The sequence below is a fragment of the Leucopleurus acutus genome, assembly GCF_964270905.1.
Source record: "Leucopleurus acutus genome assembly, chromosome: 1".
Lineage (NCBI taxonomy): Eukaryota > Metazoa > Chordata > Mammalia > Artiodactyla > Delphinidae > Leucopleurus > Leucopleurus acutus.
The window spans coordinates 84,041,114-84,062,564 of NC_139142.1; the positions used below are offsets into that span (position 1 = coordinate 84,041,114).

Genomic DNA, 21,451 nt, shown 5'->3' on the forward strand with positions numbered 1-21,451 from the left:
TCGTTTCTGTGCAAGGGCTTTCTCTAGTTGTGGCAAGTGGGGGCCACTCTTCCTCGCGGTGCGTGGGCCTCTCACTATCGCGGCCTCTCTTGTTGCGGAGCACAGGCTCCAGACGCGCAGGCTCAGTAATTGTGGCTGACGGGCCTAGTTGCTCTGCGGCATGTGGGATCTTCCCAGACCAGGGCTCGAACCCGTGTCCCCTGCATTGGCAGGCAGATTCTCAACCACTGCACTACCAGGGAAGCCCGTTGATTTCTATTCTTATCATTATTTGTTTCATCCTACTTAGCCCAAGTTTAATTTATTCTTCCTTTTCTAGCTTAAGATGGAAGCTGAGATCACTGGTTTTAGATCTTTCTTGTTTTATTGTGTAAGTATTTAAAGATGCAAGTTTCCTTCTATGCTTATCTTGAGCTGCTTTTTACTGCAACCAATAGTAAAAGTACACATACTCTAGCATACAACAGAGAAAAAAAAGTTTCACAAAATGATACTTTTCTTTACTATGTATAATGCACTGATATTCTCTATTCTATTCCATTGTTTAAGAAATGCTGTTCATGACTGACTAAATTGAAGCATAGTTTCGACATTTTTTTTGACATTTTTTATTTGCAATATATATATTAAGATTGGGTTGCTAATTATGCCCTGATTACAATTTGACAGCTTTTCCTGTTTAAGGAGATCTACTAAATTATAGAGTTACAGGCTCAACTCCTGTTGAGTATGTGGAATAGAATGTATTAAATTTTGTCTTAGGGTAAACCTAGCAATTTAGCTAAGATTCTTTCTCATTTCGTATAACAATAAATATCATTTTCTATGACATCCCTGATGAGAGTTCCAAGACATTTCAAAGATGTCTTTCATCATGAGTATATAGACTTTGGTTTTATTTTAGGGTTTATATGATTAAAATATTTTACCCATAATAATGTCCTTACTTAGAGATCAGGGACATTTATCAGAATTCAAATATTCCCAGTATGTATGTTTTCATTAATCTTCATGGTATCTAATGCAGGTAAGTTACAAAAAATGACAGGAAACCTTTCAGGTTTATGGATAAAGAAGTTAGAATTTTGAAAGTCAAAAACATGCAATGCCTCTCAAGAAAAAAATCTAATGCTCTCAATGGTGCATCATTACTACAAAAATTGGAGTGGCAATATAATTGGTTAACACTTTTGAAAAGTAACTTAGCAAGAGCTGTAAAAAACAAAACCAAGAAAACCTCTTTGACCCTACTTCTGGAATTTCATTCTGACAAAATGATCCAAAATATGGAAAATGCAGGAAATAAGGAATGGAAACACCCTGAATATACCAAAACAGAGCTAAGTAAACCATGGTGTATCCGCTTAGAAGTATTATGTAGTCATAAAAGTCTTGGGAATTCCCTGGCGGTCCAGTGGTTGGGACTCTGCGCTTTCACTGCTGAGGGCCCAGGTTTGATCCCTGGTAGGAAACTAAGATCCCACAAGCCGTGCAGAAAAAAAAAAAAATCTTGGTACTTCCCTAGTGGTACAGTGGTTAAGAACCACCTGCCAATGCAGGGGACACAGGTTCGATCGCTGGTCCTGGTCCGGGAAGATCCCACATACCACGGAGCAACTAAGGCCGTGTGCCACAACTACTGAGCCTGCGCTCTAGAGCCCGTGAGCCACAGCTACTGAGCCTGCACACCACAACTACTGAAGCCCACACGCCTAGAGCTCCACAACAAGAGAAGCCACCTCCTGCGCACCGCAAGGAAGAGTAGCCCCTGCTCGCTGCAACTAGAGAAAGCCCACGCGCACCAATGAAGACCCAACGCAGCCAAAAATAAATTTAAAAAAATACATTTAAAAAATCTTTACAAAGGGTGTATAACAGCATAGGAAAACATTCATAAAGTAGAGTGTATATATATAACTATGTAGAGGGTAAAATCTATGCATAAACACTGACATTAACAAAAATATTACCTGATTTTTCTGTTGGGCTAGAGAAATGAGTAATTTTTTTCTTATTTTCCTCTATTTTCCAAATTCTATTTGATAGCATATTAATTTAAAAATGAAACATCTGTTTAAAATGTTGGTTGTTAGGATTATAAAATGGAGAAATACTTGATATAAAAAACACAATAAATGTATTTACGGTATGGTTGTGATGGTGTGTGTGTAGAGAGATAGAGAATGAGAGAGGAAAAATTGAAAGAAAAGTGCCAAAATGCTAGGAAGGGTTGTATAATGTAGGATGATAGTTGAGTATTTTTTTCTCATTATTTTCTAAATTTTTCTGTAAGGTATTTATTTATTTATTTATTATTATTATTATTTTTTTTTTTGCGGTATGCGGGCCTCTCACTGCTGTGGCCTCTCCCGTTGCGGAGCACAGGCTCCGGACGCGCAGGTTCAGCGGCCATGGCTCACGGGCCTAGCCGCTCCATGGCATGTGGGATCTTCCCGGACCGGGGCAGGAATCCGTGTCCCCTGCATCGGCAGGCGGACTCTCAACCACTGCGCCACCAGGGAAGCCCTGTAAGGTATTTATTGATGTCACCTTTATAGTAAATGCCTTTTTGATAAGTACATCTGGCTAATCACCCTCAACTCCCCAAGTATGCACCAAGCCTTATCTTGGCTTGCTGCTGTGACTTGCCTTGTGTCAAAACAACGACAGGGCTATAGTGTATTAAAATTCTTTTTTTTTTTTTTGGCTGCGTTGGGTCTTTGTTGCCGTGCATGAGCTTTCTCTAGTTGTGGCGAGCCGGGGCTACTCTTCATTGGGGTGCACAGACTTCTCATTGTGGTGGCTTCTCTTGTTGCAGAGCACAGGCTCTAGGTGCATGGGCTTCAGTAGTTGTGGCACGTGGGCTCTAGTGTGTGCGGGCTTCAGTAGTTGCAGCGCACGGGCTTAGTTGCTCCACGGCATGTGGGATCTTCCCAGACCAGGGATCGAACCCATGTCCCCTGCATTGGCAGGTGGATTCTTAACCACTGTGCCACCAGGGAAGTCCCAGTGTATTAAAATTATATTGTGTCATGTTAGGCTTTATCAAGCTCACAGCCAGACTGGAGGCAAAGCTGCTGCAATGATTTTTCATACTATAGTTGAAAGAACACTGAATGGACCAAGAAGTAAGAAACACTGATTCTATTCTCAGTGCAGCACTTTTCTTCAGGGAAGTCATTTAACTCTGTTTCCTAATTCCCAAATTAAAAGGATCAGATTGCTTGTGAGAATCTCTAACTGCAGATCATGTACAGAAAGGTCAGACCTGAGTAGGACAGATGCAGGAATTCAGTGTAGACTGAAGCAAGACTCCAAGAATTTGGAAAAGCAGGCAGTATGGTTTATAAACTCTCAACTAGAAAAATATAGAGTAAGAACTCAACAACTGGTTGGGTCAAGAACCAAAGATTTTCCAAAATCTGAGCAAAATTTAGATAAGAAATCTAAGTAATGGCAATGGCACAGAGCACTAGCAGCAGGGCTTGAAGAACCCAGGGATTTTTTTTTCACTCTATCCAGCAAAGGACAGAAGTTCATGGTTGGATCTGAGCACATGGAATTTAGGTAGGCACTCCAGGCTAGAATATGGAGAAAAATGCAGTTCCAGTTATGTGACCGTTTCACTAAGAAAATATTGTGATGAAACTCGGAAGGCTCATTTAGTTCTGAGAGTCAAAGTACTTCTCAAATAGCAGTGTCCAATAGAACTTTCTGGAATGATGGAAATGTTCTATATCTGTGATGTTCAATATGGTAGCCACTGGGTACATGAAACTATTGAGTATTGGACATATAGCAAGTGCAACTGAGGAACTGAATTCTTAATTTTATTTCATTTTAATCAATTTAATTTTAAATAGCCACATATAACTACCATATTGAGCAGTACAGCAAAGGTCCAACAGAATCCTGTTCTTTATTAGTCACAAAATACATAATGAAAGAAGAATCCTTTTTTTTAAATATGAAGAATGTCACATTTTTCTTTGTAGCCTGTATATTTACACGTATGTATGTATAAAAATTGTGTGTGGTATGGTTCCATAAGAAGCTAAATCAATTCTATGAATTTCACAGAAATTCATGCCCTTCCCAGAGTAAACCTAGATTAACCACTTTCTGGGCTCTACCTGAAAACACATTCACCCAGAATGAACCAGAAACCACCTTGGCCTCCAATGACCTTCTAAACTATGGACAAAGTGAGGGACAGCAACTGCAGGGCTGAGCTGACTGCTCTTAGTCCTGCCTTCATCTTAAGCTTAGACCAGATCTGGGCTCTGGGATTTGGAAGACACAGCTGTTCTTTCAGTGGTACTCATGATAGAATCAATGAGCACAGACAAGGATGTTCCTAATTATAGACTGTCCCTGTCTCCCCTAAGTAGTAGAGGCCTGTATAACAGTCAAATTACAGATTTCTAGGGAATTCCCTGGCAGTCCAATGGTTAGGGCTCGGTGCTTTCACTGAGGTGGCCCAGGTTCCATCCCTGGTCAAGGAACTAGGATCCCACAGGCCGTGCAGGGCCGGAAAAAAAAAAAAGTTACAGATTTCTCACTGGATTCTAGACCTAGAAATGCAAACACATTCCAATTTATTCCTACCCTGACCCAATGAAGAAAAGTGAGAGATAACCTAATACCAACCAGGTTTACTGGTTATTATACACAAAAGAATGAGCAACTTGCAAGTATTCAACATAAAAAGGGCTCAGTACAGGCTACCTTCCTTTCACCCTAAGAAGGCATACCAACTCCAGGCAAATATAGTGGAATCAAACTTCAAGTTTACATAATAGACATACTCTAAAGAAGGCCCTGCTTTGTTAGGGAAATGGACAAAACTCTCTAAAAGTAAATGGAATGAAAAGAAATTAAAACTGGGATATTGATTCCTGTAATAACATAAACTATTGTTTGTCTATGACATAAGACAGACCAAACATTTAAAATTCAAAAATAAAGTTAATATTTTTCATCTTTATTGAGGTATAATTGACAAAGTTAATATTCTAAAAAGGAAAAAAGTACAGGTAAAGTTGTCAGGTACTAATATTTTTAAACTTATGGCTAAGAGTTTTACCAACATCCTTCAAACCAGAAAAAACAACAAAAAATTTCAAGTATAGATTCTTCCAGACACTAAGTCCAAAATTTTTCCCTTCTTCAAATCCTTTAAACCCAAATTATGAGAAGTAATTCAGTTTGGCCACAGGGAACATTTCTACACAGTGACATAATCAGAACATTTACTTCTTCCGTTATTTAACTTATTCATTCCCATCCTAATCAAATTCTAAGAATATAGGAGCAAGCAAGAGGATATAATTTACAGCACAAGAAACTTAAGCACTGAGGAAGGCCTTGATGGCAGAGGAAATAAGCCACCTTTATTGGCCTCAAGAACAAACTGCAGATCTCTAAGGCAGATTGGGAGGATCTGGATTTATCCAGGAATCATTCTCCAAAGCTGGGCAGGGAGGAAGTGTGGGAAGCACAGCTTTTCTAAAAGGATGAAAAATGTCACTTGGAGACACTCTGGTTTCCTGAGGAAGGGAAGGAGACACTAAAACATGTTGTTTTGTACATTTTAGATCTTCCTTGTTTTCCACCATCAGTAACTGTTCTATCTCCTCTTTCAAAGATAAATTTGTCTGAAACTCTTGTTTAGGTATCTTGAGGTATTCTTTTAGAGTTATTCTCTGGTCCTTAAACCCCTCTGACTCAGGGCAAATTCGTTTGTTACTGGAATCTTCACTGACTTCTTCCTTTATGGGAGGTAGATGCTGAGATTCCGCTGTGGTTTGCTTACTCTTAGATTCTTCTTTTAGCAAATTTACATCCTTGTGAGATGTAAAATTTGGAGCTTTATCTAGCCTAGAATTTTTACAAAGTAAGAAACCTCTTACTTTTCCCTTTTTCCCTGCTGTCTCTGTCATAGACTTCTTTGGATGTAGTACTGTCCTTATTAGGAGTCCCTGCGCATTTACTCTATATTCTTTTGCAGCTCTCTCTCTGCGCTGTCTCTGGAAGTCCTTCAGTCGAAGCAGTTCCTCTGGGAGCTCCATACATGTACGCTAAGAAAAGAAAATGAACACAAGTCTACTATAACTAAATTTCTGAATGTGGTCCTTAAAATCACTTTAAAATCACTTCTACTACACTTAGTATTTGGCAAGCAAGGGTCTATTCAAATGTGTTCTTATAGCACCCTCTAGTGTCTTCAACTATAGTAGTACTATTTTTCAAGTAATTTAAATATTTTTAATCCAATTTTGTGTGTATGTTGTGCATGTGTGTATGTATAAAGATTATACAATGAAAAGTAAGGGTCCATTCCAACCTCGCCCCAACTGCCTTAGCAGGTGCATCCTCTAAAAAGCAGCTTCTTCTGTAGCCTCCAGAGACAGTCTTTGCATATATGATCCCTTACTAAATATTTATCTATTCATTGGATTATATTTTTCAATTTTTATTTTCCCCCAACTTTTTATTTTGATAACTCTTTCTAAAATTATTTTATACAAGTGGCTACATAATATTATATGTTCTTCTTCTTCTTGATTTTTCCAACTAAAAGTTCTGTCTTGGAGATTTTTCCATATTGGCAATTTTAATGGCTGTATGGATATACAATAGTTTGTTTAACCAAACCCTTGTGGATGGATATTTGGGTTGTCTTCAGTATTTTGTCATTACATAAATGCTACAATAAAGAATATATTAAGAAAATGTCCTCTTTGTTACATGAGGCAAATAATTTTTCCTAGGTTGCTTTCCCTTTGACTTTGTTCACAGTATTTTCGCCATACAAAATTTTTAAAGTCATATTTATTCATCTTTTATGAGTTCTGAGTATTTCTGTATTGCATAGAAAAGCATTTCCTCATACAACTCAATAGCAAAAATGCAAATACTCTAATTTAAAAGTGAGCAAAGGACCTGAATAGATAATTTTCCAAAGAAGATATTTAGATGGCCAACAGGTACATGAAAAGGTGCTCGAAGTCACTAGTTATCAGGGAAATGCAAATCAAAACCACAATGAGGTGTTACTGACACCTGTTAAGATGGCTATTATCAAAAAGACAGATAACAAGTGTTGGTGAGAATGTGGAGAAAAGGGAACTCATATGCTGTTGATCGGAATGTAAATTGATGCAATTTACATTACCATGTAAAACAGTGGAAAACAACATGGATGTTCCTCAAAAAATTAAAAATAGAACTATTATATGGTCCAGCAATCCCACGTCTGGGTACATATCTGAAGCATATGAAAACAGGATCGCAAAGAGATACGTACATTCCCTTGTTCACTGCATCATAATTCACAATATGTAAACAACCTGTGTCTATCAATAGATAAATGGATAAAGATGTGATGTATATACATTACACAATACAATATTCTATACAATAGAATATTACTCAGCCATAAAAAAGAAGGCAGTCCTGCCATCTGCAACAATATGTTTGAACTTGGAGGGTATTATGCTAAGTGAATAAGCCAGACAAAGACAAATACTGCACAGTATCACTTATATATGAAATCTTAAAAAACAAAAACAAAAATCTGATTTCATGAAATCAGAGAATAGAATGGGGGTTCCCAGGGGTTGAGGGAGAGGAAAATGGGGAGATGTAGGTCAGAGGGTACAAACTTTCAGTTATAAGAAGAATAAGTTCTGAGGATCTAATGCACAGCATGGTTACTGCAGTTAATAGTTCAGTATTATATACTTGAAAGTTTCTGAGAGTAGATCTTAAGCATTCTCACTACATAAAAAAAAGTTAGCTATGAGGTGATGGATGTTAGTTATCTTGATCTTGGTAATCATTCCACAATGTATATCAAATCATCACAATGTACACTTTAAATATACACAATTAATTTTGTCAACTATTCCTCAGTAAAGTTGGGGGAGGGGACATATTCCCTACTGTGACATAATTTTCTTTTAATACTTTTTAAAAATATTTATTTACTTATTTATTTAGCTGCACTGGGTCTTAGTTGCAGCACATGGGATCTTCACTGCCACATGTGGGATCTAGTTCCCTGACCAGGAATGGAACCCAGGCCCTCTGCTTTGGGAGTGCGGAGTCTTAGCCACTGGACCACCAGGGAAGTCCCAATACTTTTTTTCCAATACTTTTTTTTTTTTTTTACGCGGGCCTCTCACTGTTGTGGCCTCTCCAGTTGCGGAGCACAGGCTCCGGACGCGCAGGCTCAGCGGCCATGGCTCATGGGCCTAGCTGCTCCCCGGCATGTGGGATCTTCCCGGACCGGGGCACAAACCCACGTCCCCTGCATCGGCAGGCGGACTCTCAACCACTGCACCACCAGAGAAGTCCCTCCAATACTTTTATAATTCTAGTTCTTACATAAATACTTGATCCATGGGATTTATTTTGGTGTAGCAGAAAGAGATAACAATCCAACTCTGATTCTCCTCCCCCACAATGGTTAGTCAATTGCCTGAGGCCATTTACTAAATACTTATCTTTTTCTCATTGATTGGAAATTTTACCTTTATCTCAACCATTACTGATATATATGAGATCTATTTCTGGGTTCTCTATTCCATCGATCTGCCTATACATGTACTGCTCATATTTAGTGTAGACATATGTTTTAATATCTGACAGGACTATTCTTATTTATCTCTATAAACACTATAATCACAGTTTGCCAAAGTAATTATGGCTTTAGCATTTTTCTTAAAAGAAAGTTAAATTTAAAAGTTAATTTAGGGGGCTTCCCTGGTGGCACAGTGGTTAAGAACCCACCTGCCAATGAAGGGGACACGGGTTTGAGCCCTGGCCCGGGAAGATCCTACATGCCGTGGAGCAATTAAGCCCGTGAGCCACAACTACTGAGCCCACATGCCACAACTACTGAAGCCCCCACACCGAGAGCCTGTGCTCCACAACAAGAGAAGCCACCGCAATGAGAAGCCCGCGCATCACAACGAAGCGTAGCCCCCGCTTGCTGCAATTAGAGAAAGCCCGTGCACAGCAACAAAGACCCAATGCAACCAAAAAAATAAATAATAAATAAACTAATTTTTTTTAAAGTTAATTTAGGAATAACTGATTGCCAAAAATACTTAATGTCCCCATTCATTTAAGTCCTCTTTTATGCCATTCAGTAATACTTTAACATTTTTTTCATCTCTATATTTCACATTTCTTGTTAGATTTATTTCTAGATAATCTATTTTTTGTTACAATTATAAATGAATTTTTCCCCCATTATATTCTGTAGTTGTGTACAGGGATATAGGAAAGCTATTAAGTTTTATGTTATATTTGTACCTATTTTACTAAACTGCCTTTTTTTTTTGCGGTACTCGGGCCTCTCACTGTTGTGGCCTCTCCCATTGTGGAGCACAGGCTCCGGACGCGCAGGCTCAGCGGCCATGGCTCACCGGCCCAGCCGCTCCGCGGCTTGTGGGACCTTCCCGAGCCGGGGCACGAACCCGTGTCCCCTGCATCGGCAGGCGGACTCTCAACCACCGCGCCACCAGGGAAGCCCTAAACTGCCTTTTTGTTTTTGGCAATCTTTTTCAATTGATTCTCTTCAGTATTCAGGTATATCATAGGCAAGTCATCATTCCTATTCCTCCTGTTCAATTTTTATAGTTCATCTTTTTTTTTTTTCTAACCTCACTGGCTAATAGCTTCAGAAACTACTAAAGTAGTGGTGATAGTCACCATTTCTGTATTAAAGTAGTGGTGATAGTCACCATTTCTGTATATTTCTTGATATTGATGTTCCCAATCAAATATTAGGTAGTCTTCTTGCCTGAGATATATGTTTTATCATGTTAAAGTACCTATTCCAACTTTAATCAATAATGTATATAGAATATTATCAAATTTTTTCAGCAATAAACAGTGAGAACAAAATATTAAAAAGTTAAAAAATTGTCCTTGGCTTTACAATGATAAATGAAAAACATTAAAATTCTCCAATCAAGCAAACTATGAAAGGATTTTTACATTGATCTTTTCTTGTTAAACAGTGAGAGCAAAATATAAAAAAGTTACAAAAGAACTTTTTCAGCATTTATGAGATAATCATAAGACTTTCTTGGCCCCAATAAAATACAGAATTTAATATAATATTAAATATTAATAAATATTAATATAATATTAAACCATGCTTGTAACTAGAATCCAGAGACACATTAATAGAAAAGTATAATATATCTAAGTGGAGTTTGTACCAAAAATGCTATTATTTTATTTAGGATTTTGCATCAGTATTCCTAAATGAGAACTGTTTATAGCAGTAGCCTGTGAACTTTTTATGTAAGGAGTCAAATAGTAAACATTTTAGGCTTTGTAAGCCACAAGCATACTTTTCTTTTTTTTAACAATCCTTTAAGACTATAAAAATCATTCTTAGATTGTGAGTTTTACAAAAATAGGCCATGGGCCAGATTTGGCCTAATGCAATAGTTTGCCAACAATATAAGTTTTCTTATATTGTGCTGGCTTCATAAAAATAACTAATGAAATTTACCCTTTCTTTGAAAGATATATTTACTGGAAACATAACTTAATATTGTGAGAAAATTGGTACAATATTTAAGAAAGGAGTTAGGACTTCTAGCACATCAACTTTTAGTTTTATTGAAATGCACATCACCAGTTGCATCATATGAAATAAATGTCAGTGATCATAAATATATATATATATATATATATATATATATATATATATATATATATATATATATATAGAAAAAAAGTGCTTAAGGAGCTGAATTAAGCCCAAGCTATAGCCGCTTCAAGAATATTTATCATCAAATCTGCTGAAAGAAATTTGGTGCAGCTGTGAACAGTGGGTATCACTGTGGCCCCCATGAGGACACAGAGGTCCTGAAAACACAGCCACAGAGAGTGGCACCTACCTCCATGCCTCCCAGCCAGTCTGCAGACCCTTCTCGGTAGGTGTTTAGGTACCCGTCCACCAGGGTAGTTAGATCAGACATCATTTCATCTAGGAGTACCAAGCGAAGGGGCAGCAGGTAGGTAGCTTCCAAGGCCAAAATTTTTAGCAAAAAGGGTGAAAGAGGTCGTGTGAACCATAGTTCTGGGTTTTCCTAGAGACACCAAAACAATTTTCTCTGAATAGTAAGCAAATCTTTAAAGAAAATAATGGTTTATCTAAGTGCTGCTTAACTTAAATCACCATTACTGTCATTTTCTTCAATTATTACCTTCTACTTTCACACTATGGCTAGCCTTCTGAGAATATACACACATACACATACACACACTTATTGTGTGTATACAGTGAGTGTGTGTATGTGATGGGGGAAAGATGTGGGGAGGGAGGGAGGGAAGAAGAGAGAGAGAGAGATCAGGGCTTCTCATTCAAAACTGGAGGCAGCAGGACTGATTAGATTATATGGCCAAAATTGCAGCCAATACGGTCATGACCTAAGTTTGCATGCAAGGCTATTAGAAGCTGAAGAAAATCTATCTTACTTTGGGAGAAATAATTGGCATGATTTTTGTTCCACTGCCTTAATCCAAATTCCCAATAAAATCCCCACTTGTCCAATTGAAAATTTATTTCAGAGTACTTTTTAATTGATAACCAACAAATCTGGATGCTGGCTTTTTTCCACTTGAGGCCACAAACAAACTGTTCCCATTTGGAACAACTAAGATTTTGGCAATGTTCATACGCTTACACAGCAGCTGTCATTTCTCTATATAATATGCTGATAATCCCACTCACAAGACACTTGAAAATATTAATGTTATATGGGACATACGTTAATACTCACTTGAATCCGTTTTTGTCTCTCTTCCAGAAAGGAGAGATATTTAGGGGCTATTTTAAGGTGTCTGATTAAACTCTCCTGTAAAGTACTAATGCAGTTTGGAAGAAAGCCGCCTGTTTCCATGGAAAATTGAAGGACATCTGCTACCTGTGGCATTAAAAAAAGACAAACAGACCAGTCTGTAGGATATATACAGAGCTATCTCATGACAGAAATAGCAGAAATACATTTAGAGAAACATCTTTAAATACCATTTTTCCCAAGGACCCACATGATAGACAATGCCATTAGAAAATTTAAAGTTGTTAGGTTATCTTATTCTGAAAAATTAGAAAAAAAAAAGAAAAGAAAAAGAAAAAGGATCACCCAACTTTAATGTGTCCCTGTCTATTTTCTTTTCCACTTCTTTTATTTGCCTGCCTTATGATTATTACTCTTTGGTGCCTTCAAGGAATGGGGAAAGGAAGATAAAATTAAAGAATTACTTCTACTTATTAGCAACTCTGGTAAAGTTTTGGTAAGGAAAGCTAATAAAATTAAGAATTGCAATCATTATTTGTCTGTGTGTGGTAGGCTAAATAACAGCCCCCAAATATATCCACATCCTAATTCCTGGACCTGTGAATGTTATCTTAAATGGCGAAATGGACTTTGCTGCTGTGATTAGTTAAGGATATCGAGATAGGGAGATTAACTTGAATTATCCAGATGGGCCCTAAATGTAATCACAAGTATTCTTATAAGACGAGGCAGAGGGAGATTTTACTACAGCCAGAAGAGAAGGTGATGTGATGATGAAAGCAGAGATTGGTGCACTGTGAAGATAGAAGGAGCCACAAGCCAAAGAACACAGGTGAAAACTGAAAAGCAAGGAAACAGACTGTCCTCTCAGAGCCTCCAGAAGAAACCAGCCCTGCTGACACCTTGACTTTCACCCAGTGCAAATGATTTCAGATGTCTGACCTCCAGAACTGTAAGAGAGTAAATTTATGTGTTGTGTTTGTTTGTTTGTTTGTTTTTTTCGGTACGTGGGCCTCTCACTGTTGTGGCCTCTCCTGTTGCGGAGCACAGGCTCCGGACGCGCAGGCTCAGCGGCCATGGCTCACAGGCCCAGCTGCTCCGCGGCATGTGGGATCTTCCCGGACCAGGGCACGAACCTGTGTCCCCTGCTTCGGCAGGCGGACTCTCAACCACTGCGGCACCAGGGAAGCCCTAAATTTATGTTTTAAGCCACAAAATTTGTGGTGATTAGTTACAACAGCAATAGGAAACTAATACACTGTGTTAAAGGAAAACAAATTGAAATAATTCTGAATTCCTGCTTCTTGTACTATGAAAATCTGAAAAGAAAAATATGGAAAGATATGCCAATGTCTTCATTAGACAATACATACGAGGTCTAATCAAGAAGCCTGATGGCCTCAAGGGAACAATGAGCAACTGTGTTACATTTTGGAGTAAGCATAGAAGCAATCTCTATATAGTGAATGCTCTTGAAAGAAGACCCAAAGGAACACGTAAACAAGAGAAGTGGCACAAAGTTCATTACAAGCAGATACATAAAGAGCAAACTTAAACCACATACAATAACATAAAGTTGAACTTTTAGGAATTTCTGTTAAAAAATAATTGGCTAACTCATTATTTTAACCCCTCTCCAAAGGCTCTAGGTTTATATATTCAAGATCTCCCTTTCATGGCATTAACCTAGAAGACTAGAAGAACTTAAAGAATACATAATGAAAACTAGTGGGTTTATGGCTCTCACAGCCAAACCAGAAACCCAGATCTAGTATAATCTGGGAATTTCTCATTTCTCTAGGTCCTTTAGATCAGAGAAAAACTGCTTATCTTCAGGCTATCTGGGGCCAGTATAGGCTTTGGGGGAACATCTAGGACAACCTGCATCCCTGAGCTAGATGCCAATTAGCCATCAGCCTTAACTGATACATATGTGGTAAAGGCATAGAGGTGACTGACTGTCCACCTCACAGTAAGAATCCATGTCAGATTTCCAAATGACCCCAAAATTGTTTGAGTTTCTGAATGCTACAGAGTATGGGGCTTGCTTCTTATTTGAAAATTTCTGGAGCAAAATGAAGGGAAAAAACCCTAAATAATTACAAGTAACTTTTCTCCAGTACTTCTTCAGTGCACCAAATGTTCTCACATATTGTACAAACATCTTACATGAGAAGTGGGCGGGAATGAGGCACACACAAGAAGACTTTCAATCACTCATCAGATAAGGCCTATTTTCTACAGGAGCTATATACACTGCATTGATTCCAGTGTTTCCCTGCATGTACCTGGGTGTCAAAGACATTATTCAGCAAAATTCCATACTGATGAGAGAGGCAATCAGAAAGCCAACGACAATCATGGATAACCTAAGGAATCAGAAGACAGAGAAAGAGTTATTAGAACCTGGCTGTTATTCTTACTAGCAGATGAATCAACTTACACACTCACCTTCAAAATTCTCTTGTCTTCTAATACTATCTGAAGTCCATTGCTGAAAACACGACTTCCCAGAAGGAAAATGTCAAATAAGTAAACTCGGCTACTTGTGGCCACCTACAACAGACCATCCAGACACACATAAGAAAGAACTAGGGAAGGGGATCTGAGGATCAAGAAAGGCATGTGAGGGCTTCCCTGGTGGTGCAGTGGTTGAGAGTCCGCCTGCCGATGCAGGGGACATGGGTTTGTGCCCCAGTCTGGGAAAATCCCACATGCCGTGGAGCGGCTGGGCCCGTGAGCCATGGCCGCTGAGCCTGTGCGTCCGGAGCCTGTGCTCCACAACGGGAGAGGCCACAACAGTGAGAGGCCCGCGTACTGCAAAAAACAACAACAACAACAACAACAAAGAAAGGCATGTGAAAAATATTTAACAGCCTCATCTTTAAAGTAAACAATAGGCACTCATTGATTCTTAGGGAAAACAGGTTTAAATTTACCTTAAGTAAAAAAGAAACAAAACACAATCACTGTGATTTTCAAAAGGAAAGAAAAGGACAAGCTAGTAGTTTAGCCTTTAGCTTTTTTCTTCTTTAATGTTTTATGTCTCACCTGTGGCATTCTAAAATGCAGGGATTATAGGTTTAAGGGAAATGAACAATATTTCACTCTCGATAACACCAAAGGCTATTTCTCTGAGTTCCATAATACACATGATTGTGTTGGGTGTTACATAAAATTACTCATAAGAGAAGATCCCTGTCCTCTAGCAGTTTAAAACAGGCAACAAACACACTGGCACAAATGGTAGGATGTGAAATACTGTCATTTTGATCAATTTTATACAATTATAAGTATTCTAGGTTGTTTCTGATCATAAAAGTCACAGAGGCCATACAGCTGGATAATCTACTGAATCAAAGAATGAAGGCAAGAACAGATCCAAATAGGTCTAGACAGCCAGCCACAGGACAGTCAGATGCCATCTTTGTCATTTCAAGAGCTAACTATTGATACAGCTACAATTACCAGGCCTACCAGGCACCCATTCTCAGCTCTTTCATGTTGTTTGCCAAAATTTGACACCCGAAATAGTCAATCCCTGCTTTTCCTCTACCTCTTTAATTGTAAAAATTGAATAGACACATTATAGAAGTTTGGAAAATAATTCTCTGCTAGACTGTAAACTCTGTGAAAGAAGAGATTATGTCAGATTCACCACTCGTAACTAAAGCAACCACTAGAACAGAGTCAGGCACATGGACAGCTGTTATTCATCTCTTCAGTGAATCAGTGCATCATGCTACACAACACCCCCTTCCATTTGTTCATATAAAAAATGCATAACACTCTAATAATATGCATTCAAATCTATATCCCACTTCTTCTTTTCATAAACTTTCAAACATTTTTCTATGCTGCATTTGTCATCGATTTTGACAGCCACATAAGATCTATCAAATGTACTGTAATGTCTGCTACTGTTAACTAAGTGGCTTCTGATTTTTCACCACTATAAATGATGCCAAAATGAATAGGTTCTCACAGAAATTTTTCTTCATGTTTTGAATTATTTAGGATAGATTCCCAGAAACAGCCCTGAGAAGTAGGCCAAAGGACAAAAAAAACCTTTAAGACTCTTAAAAAATATTTGCTACCTTAAGACATAATATTATACCTGAAAATATCTGACCACAGATGAAGGTTAAACATTTAAATAATTTAAAGTTAAAGAAAAGCAGTGGGAGGTACTTCCCTGGTGGCGCAGTGGTTAAGAATCCACCTGCCAGTGTGGGGGACATGGGTTCAAGCCCTGGTCCGGGAAGATCCCACATGCCACAGAGCAACTAAGCCCGTATACCAGAACTACTGAGCCTGCGCTCTAGAGCCCGTGAGCCACAACTACTGAGCCCATGCACCACAACTACTGAATCCCACGTACCTAGAGCCTGTGCTCTGCAACAAGAGAAGCCACTGCAAATGAGAAGCTCGCGCACTGCAATGAAGAGTAGCCCCAGCTCGCCTCAACTAGAGAATGCCCGTGCACAGCAATGAAGATCCAATGCAGCCAAAAAAAAAAAGAAAAGCAGTGGGAAACACTGACAGAAAGAAAGCAGATTAGAAAAAAACAGAAGAAAGAAAGAAACACAAAATGAAAATAAAGGTTTAGGAATTAAAGGTGACAGATACTGAGGACAGTGAGGAGCTGGAAATAGAGGGATAGGCTTGAGGTCTGTATGTGAAGAAGTAAGCCTCCAAGTTATCCCTTCCCACTCCCACGGAGGACAGAAGATATATTCTCTGTATAAATCCAACAAGGGAGGCTCTAGGGTTGGGAATATAAGATATAGAAGAGGGCAGAGGTTTGGTAATGGACTGAAAAATGAGTCTGCACACAACTGTGAGCCTCCAGACCTTTTCCCTTGTAGCTTCCAGCTTGGTACCACCAGCCAGTATTGGAACAGGAGGATAGAGGGCTCCAGGGAAGATGGCTTCAAGACAAAGATGAAGCACAGATTATCAAGATAGATGTAAGCATGTGAAAAACTACATTGAGGGGAATATATGGGAAGGCTTTGTCACAAATGAAAGGAAAACAAAGCTAGTAAGATGAGGCAATTATCAATTCTATGAAAAACAAAAAGTTGGGCAAGAAAAGAAACAATCTTACTGGACCAACAAGGAGCAATGGTTACATAGCCATAATCACATATAGCCTGAATCCTGTCTTAACCAAACATTGGGATATAACTTCCCCCCCAAAAAACCCAAAAACACTAATTTGAAAACATACATGCACCCCAATGTTCATAGCGGCATTATTTACAATAGCCAAGACATGGAAACTACCTAAGTGTTCATCAGCAGATGAAGGGATAAAGAAGATGTGGTGTATATATACAATGGAATACTACTCATCCATAAAAAAGAATGAAATTTTGCCATTTGCAGCAACATGGATGGACTTGGAGGACATTATGCTATGTGAAATAAGTCAGATAGAGAAAGAAAAATACCGTAGGATATCACTTATATGTGGAATCTAAAAAATACAACAAATGAGTGAATATAACAAAAAAGAAGCCAACTCACAGATACAGAGAACAAACTAGTGGTTACCAGTGGTGGGGGGAATATAGGGGTGAGGCAGTGGGAGGTACAAACTATTGGGTGTAATATAGGCTCAAGGATGTATTGTACAACATGGGGAACACAGCCAACAATTTTGTGATAACAGTAAGTGGAAAGTAACCTTTAAAAATTGTATAAAAATAAAATCTTTTAAAATTGGGATATAACTAAATTGGGAGGCTCTAGGGAGGTGTGGGTGCTATAAGTGAGCAAAATCTTTGTTAGTATAATAAAAGTTAATAATTTGTAAAACTGATGAATAAAGAGAGAGCAATAAGCATATTATCAAAAAATGAAAATAGACACATTTCAACATGTTAAAAGTAGTTGCCTCTACTTTCTTGTGTCTGGTTCCCTGGGTTCTGAGGATGCTACCAGAGGACACCCCTTGATGGCATGGCTCTGGTGGCCAGGGTGGCTTGTATTCCTGGGTCTCGTGGGACTGTGGCAATCGGAGGGACAGTTCTTGGCAGGCTACCACCCCTAGGGCACTGCACAGACAGTGGGCTGGGGCACACTCTCCAGTCTTTTTGTGAAGGAGGGCTCTTCGCTCATCCTGGAGCTTCAGCCTGAGAGGCAGGCTTCAGGATTGGTACACATTAGTGGCCTATGGAGTTGCTCTCAAGGAACATAAGCTGTGGACTCCATCTTGACGCTCTCCCTTGCTCCAGCTCACCTATATCATCCAGAAAAGAGCTTTGACACTCATCTGGAGCCCTGATTTCTGCAACTGCTGCTCAGGGGACACCTCCAAATTGCCTGGCTCTGGTGGCCAGCAAGGTTTATGCTGTGGTCCCACAGGAATGTACATATTTGCATACTTAAAAAACTGATGCCTGAGGGTCTCACTTCCAGTCACCCTGAGTCTATATGCCGAGATTCTCCCCTTTAGGACACTGACAGGTCTTGGCACATCCTCAACTACTGGGAGCTATTAAAAATATAATAGGCTGCTTGGACAAGGCCAAGAGGTTTGAAAGACAGCCAGGAGCTGAGGCAGGGTTGAATGACAAGGTTCATCTCCTACATGAGGCCACTCCTTCAACACCGGGAGGAGTGGCTGTTTCATCTACTATATAGAAACCAACACAGAGAGTCAACCTCAGGAAAAAAAACTTAATGAAATGGAGATAAATAATTTACCTGATAAAGAGCTCAAATAATGGTCTATAAAGATGCTCACCAAACTGGGGAGAAGAATGGATGAACACAGTGAGCACTTCAACAAAGAGATGGAAATGTAAGAAAGTACCAAATAGAAGTCACAGACCTAAAGAATATAATAATTGAACTGAAAAATACACTAGATGGGTTCACTAGCAGACTAGATAAAGCAGAAGAAAGGATCAGTCAACTCAAAGACAAGGCAGTGGAACTCACCCATTCAGAGCAGCAGAAAGAAAAAACAATGAAAAAAGTAAAGATAGCTTAAGGTCTTATGGAACAGCATCACATGGACTAACATTTGCATCACAGGTCTCCTATAAGGAGAATGAAATGAAAAATGTAAATGAAATAATGTTTGTCAAAGTACTTTGTCAACTGTAAAGTGCTGTACACATGTACTTTAACAACCTTGTTACTGGATTCTTAAAAAAAAACAAAAGCACCACCTCTGAAGAGAGAAATGGAGTGAGGATTTTTCTGTCCTCATAAGCCTTTTAGCATTTTTGTTTTTTGCTTTTAATACATAGGGCATGTGATACTTTGATTTAAAAAATTAAACATACAAGTCCAAGGACCTGGTGGGAGAAAACGCGCCCATTGATTTGCTTCCAGTCACAAAGATGATATTTGTAACCAACTGGATGTCCCCTCTGGTATCTAGACAACAAAAGGGGACAAATTAGGAAATAACCTAGAGGTGCCCAGGCCTGCATTACCAGGAAGTCTACCCTTTTGTTTTGGTAGAGAGAGGTTTTGGTTTGGTTTCTTCCTCCCTACCCAGCTTTATTGAGATAAAATTAGCATATAACATTGTGTAAGTTTAAGGTATATAACATGATAATTTGATGTAAGTATATACTGCAAAAGGATTACTATGATGAGGGTAGTTAACATATCTATTACCTCACATGGTTATCTGTGTGTGGTGAGAACTTTTAAGATCTACTCTCTTAGCAGCTTTTAAGTATACAATACAGTATTGTTATCTATAATTACCGTGCTGTGCATTACATTCCCATAACCTATTTATCTTATAACTGGAAGTTGTACCTTTTGGCTACCTTCATCCATTTCCCCCATTCCCCTACTCCTGGAACCACTACTCTGCTCTCTGTTTCTATGAGTTTGGTTTTTTTGATTCTGCATATGAGTGAGAGCATACGGTATTTGTCTTTCTCTGTCTAACTTATTTTACTTAGCTGAATCCCTCCAGGTTCATCCATGTCATCACAAATGGCAGAATTTCCTTCTTTTTTATGGCAGAATAATATTCCATTGTACATATATATCACATTTACTTTATCTATTCATCCATCTATGGACACTTGGTTGTTTCCATGTATTGGTTATTGTAAATAATGCTGCAATATGAACATGGGACTACAGTTATCTCTTTGAGATCCTGTTTTCATTTCCTTTAGATATATACCCAGAAGTGGGATTGCTGGACCACATGTTGTTTTATTTCTAATTTTATTTTATTTTATTTTATTTTATTTTTTTTTGTGGTATGCAGGCCTCTCGCTGTTGTGGCCTCTCCCGTTGTGGAGCACAGGCTCTGGAAGCGCAGGCTCAGCGGCCATGGCTCACGGGCCCAGCCGCTCCGCGGCATGTGGGATCTTCCCGGACCGGGGCATGAACCCGTGTCCCCTGCATCGGCAGGCAGACTCTCAACCACTGCGCCACCAGGGAAGCTCTATTTTTAATTTTTTTGAGGAGCCTCCATACTGTTTCCATAGTGGCTCCACCAATTTATACTCCCACCAACAGAGCACAAAGGTTCCCTTTTCCCGATATATTCATCAGCATTATCTCTTGGCGTTTTTTTTTTTCTTTTTTTTTTTTTTGCTGTACGCGGGCCTCTCACTGTTGTGGCCTCTCCCGTTGTGAAGCACAGGCTTCGGATGCACAGGCTCAGCAGCCAGGGCTCACAGGCCCAGCCGCTCCATGGCATGTGGGATCTTCCCGGACCGGGGCACAAACCCACGTCCCCTGCATCGGCAGGTGGACTCTCAACCACTGTGCCACCAGGGAAGCCCCGCATGTGTCTTTTTGAATTATGGTTTTCTCTGGGTATACGTCCAGTAGTGGGATTGCTGGGTCATATGGTAATTCTATTTTTAGTTCTTTAAGGAACCTCCATAGTGGCTCTATCAATTTACATTCCCACCAACAGTGCAAGAGGGTTCCCTTTTCTCCACACCCTCTCCAGCATTTGTTGTTTGTAGATTTTCTGATGATGCCCATTCAAACTGGTGTGAGGTGATACCTCACTGTAGTTTTGATTTGCATTTCTCTAATAGTGATGTTGAGCAGCTTTTCATGTGCTTCTTGGCCATCTGTATGTCTTCTTTGGAGAAATGTCTATTTAGGTCTTCTGCCCATTTTTGGATTGGGTTGTTTGTTTTTTTACTATTGAGCTGCATGAGCTGTTTATATATTTTGGAGATTAATCCTTTGTCCGATGATTCATTTGCAAATATTTTCTCCCATTCTGAGGGGTGTCTTTTCGTCTTGTTTATATTTTCCTTTGCTGTGCAAAAGCTTTTAAGTTTCATGAGGTCCCCCATTTTTATATTTGTTTTTATTTCCATTACTCTAGGAGGTGGGTCAAAAAATATCCTGCTGTGATTTATGTCAAAGAGTGTTCTTCCTATGTTTTCCTCTAAGAGTTTTATAGTGCCCAGTCTTACATTTAGGTCTCTAATCTATTTTGAGTTTATTTTTGTGTATGGTGCTAGGGAGCGTTTTAATTTCATTCTTTTACATGTAGCTGTCTAGTTTTCCCAGCACCACTTACTGAAGAGACTGTCTTTTCTCCACTGTATATCCTTGCCTCCTTTGTCATAGATTAGTTGACCACAGGTGCATGGGTTTATCTC

At 39.1% G+C, this 21,451-nt stretch overlaps 1 protein-coding gene across 4 annotated transcripts in view; it reads right to left on the bottom strand.

Moving 5' to 3' along the window:
• Positions 1-5,392: 5,392 nt before the first annotated feature.
• Positions 5,393-21,451, bottom strand: part of EXD1 (exonuclease 3'-5' domain containing 1) — a 38,737-nt gene continuing 22,678 nt past the window's right edge. For 3 of the 4 annotated variants that reach the window (XM_082842835.1, XM_082842834.1, XM_082842836.1), the window contains 5 exons: positions 14,283-14,387; positions 14,120-14,200; positions 11,814-11,957; positions 10,929-11,120; positions 5,393-6,080 (listed from right to left, as the gene is read on the bottom strand). In XM_082842835.1, coding sequence (XP_082698961.1) covers positions 5,424-6,080; positions 10,929-11,120; positions 11,814-11,957; positions 14,120-14,200; positions 14,283-14,387 — 1,179 coding nt within the window. In that variant the 3' untranslated portion in view covers positions 5,393-5,423. The remainder of the gene's footprint in view (positions 6,081-10,928; positions 11,121-11,813; positions 11,958-14,119; positions 14,201-14,282; positions 14,388-21,451) is intronic. The other variant, XM_082842837.1, reaches the window with a different exon arrangement.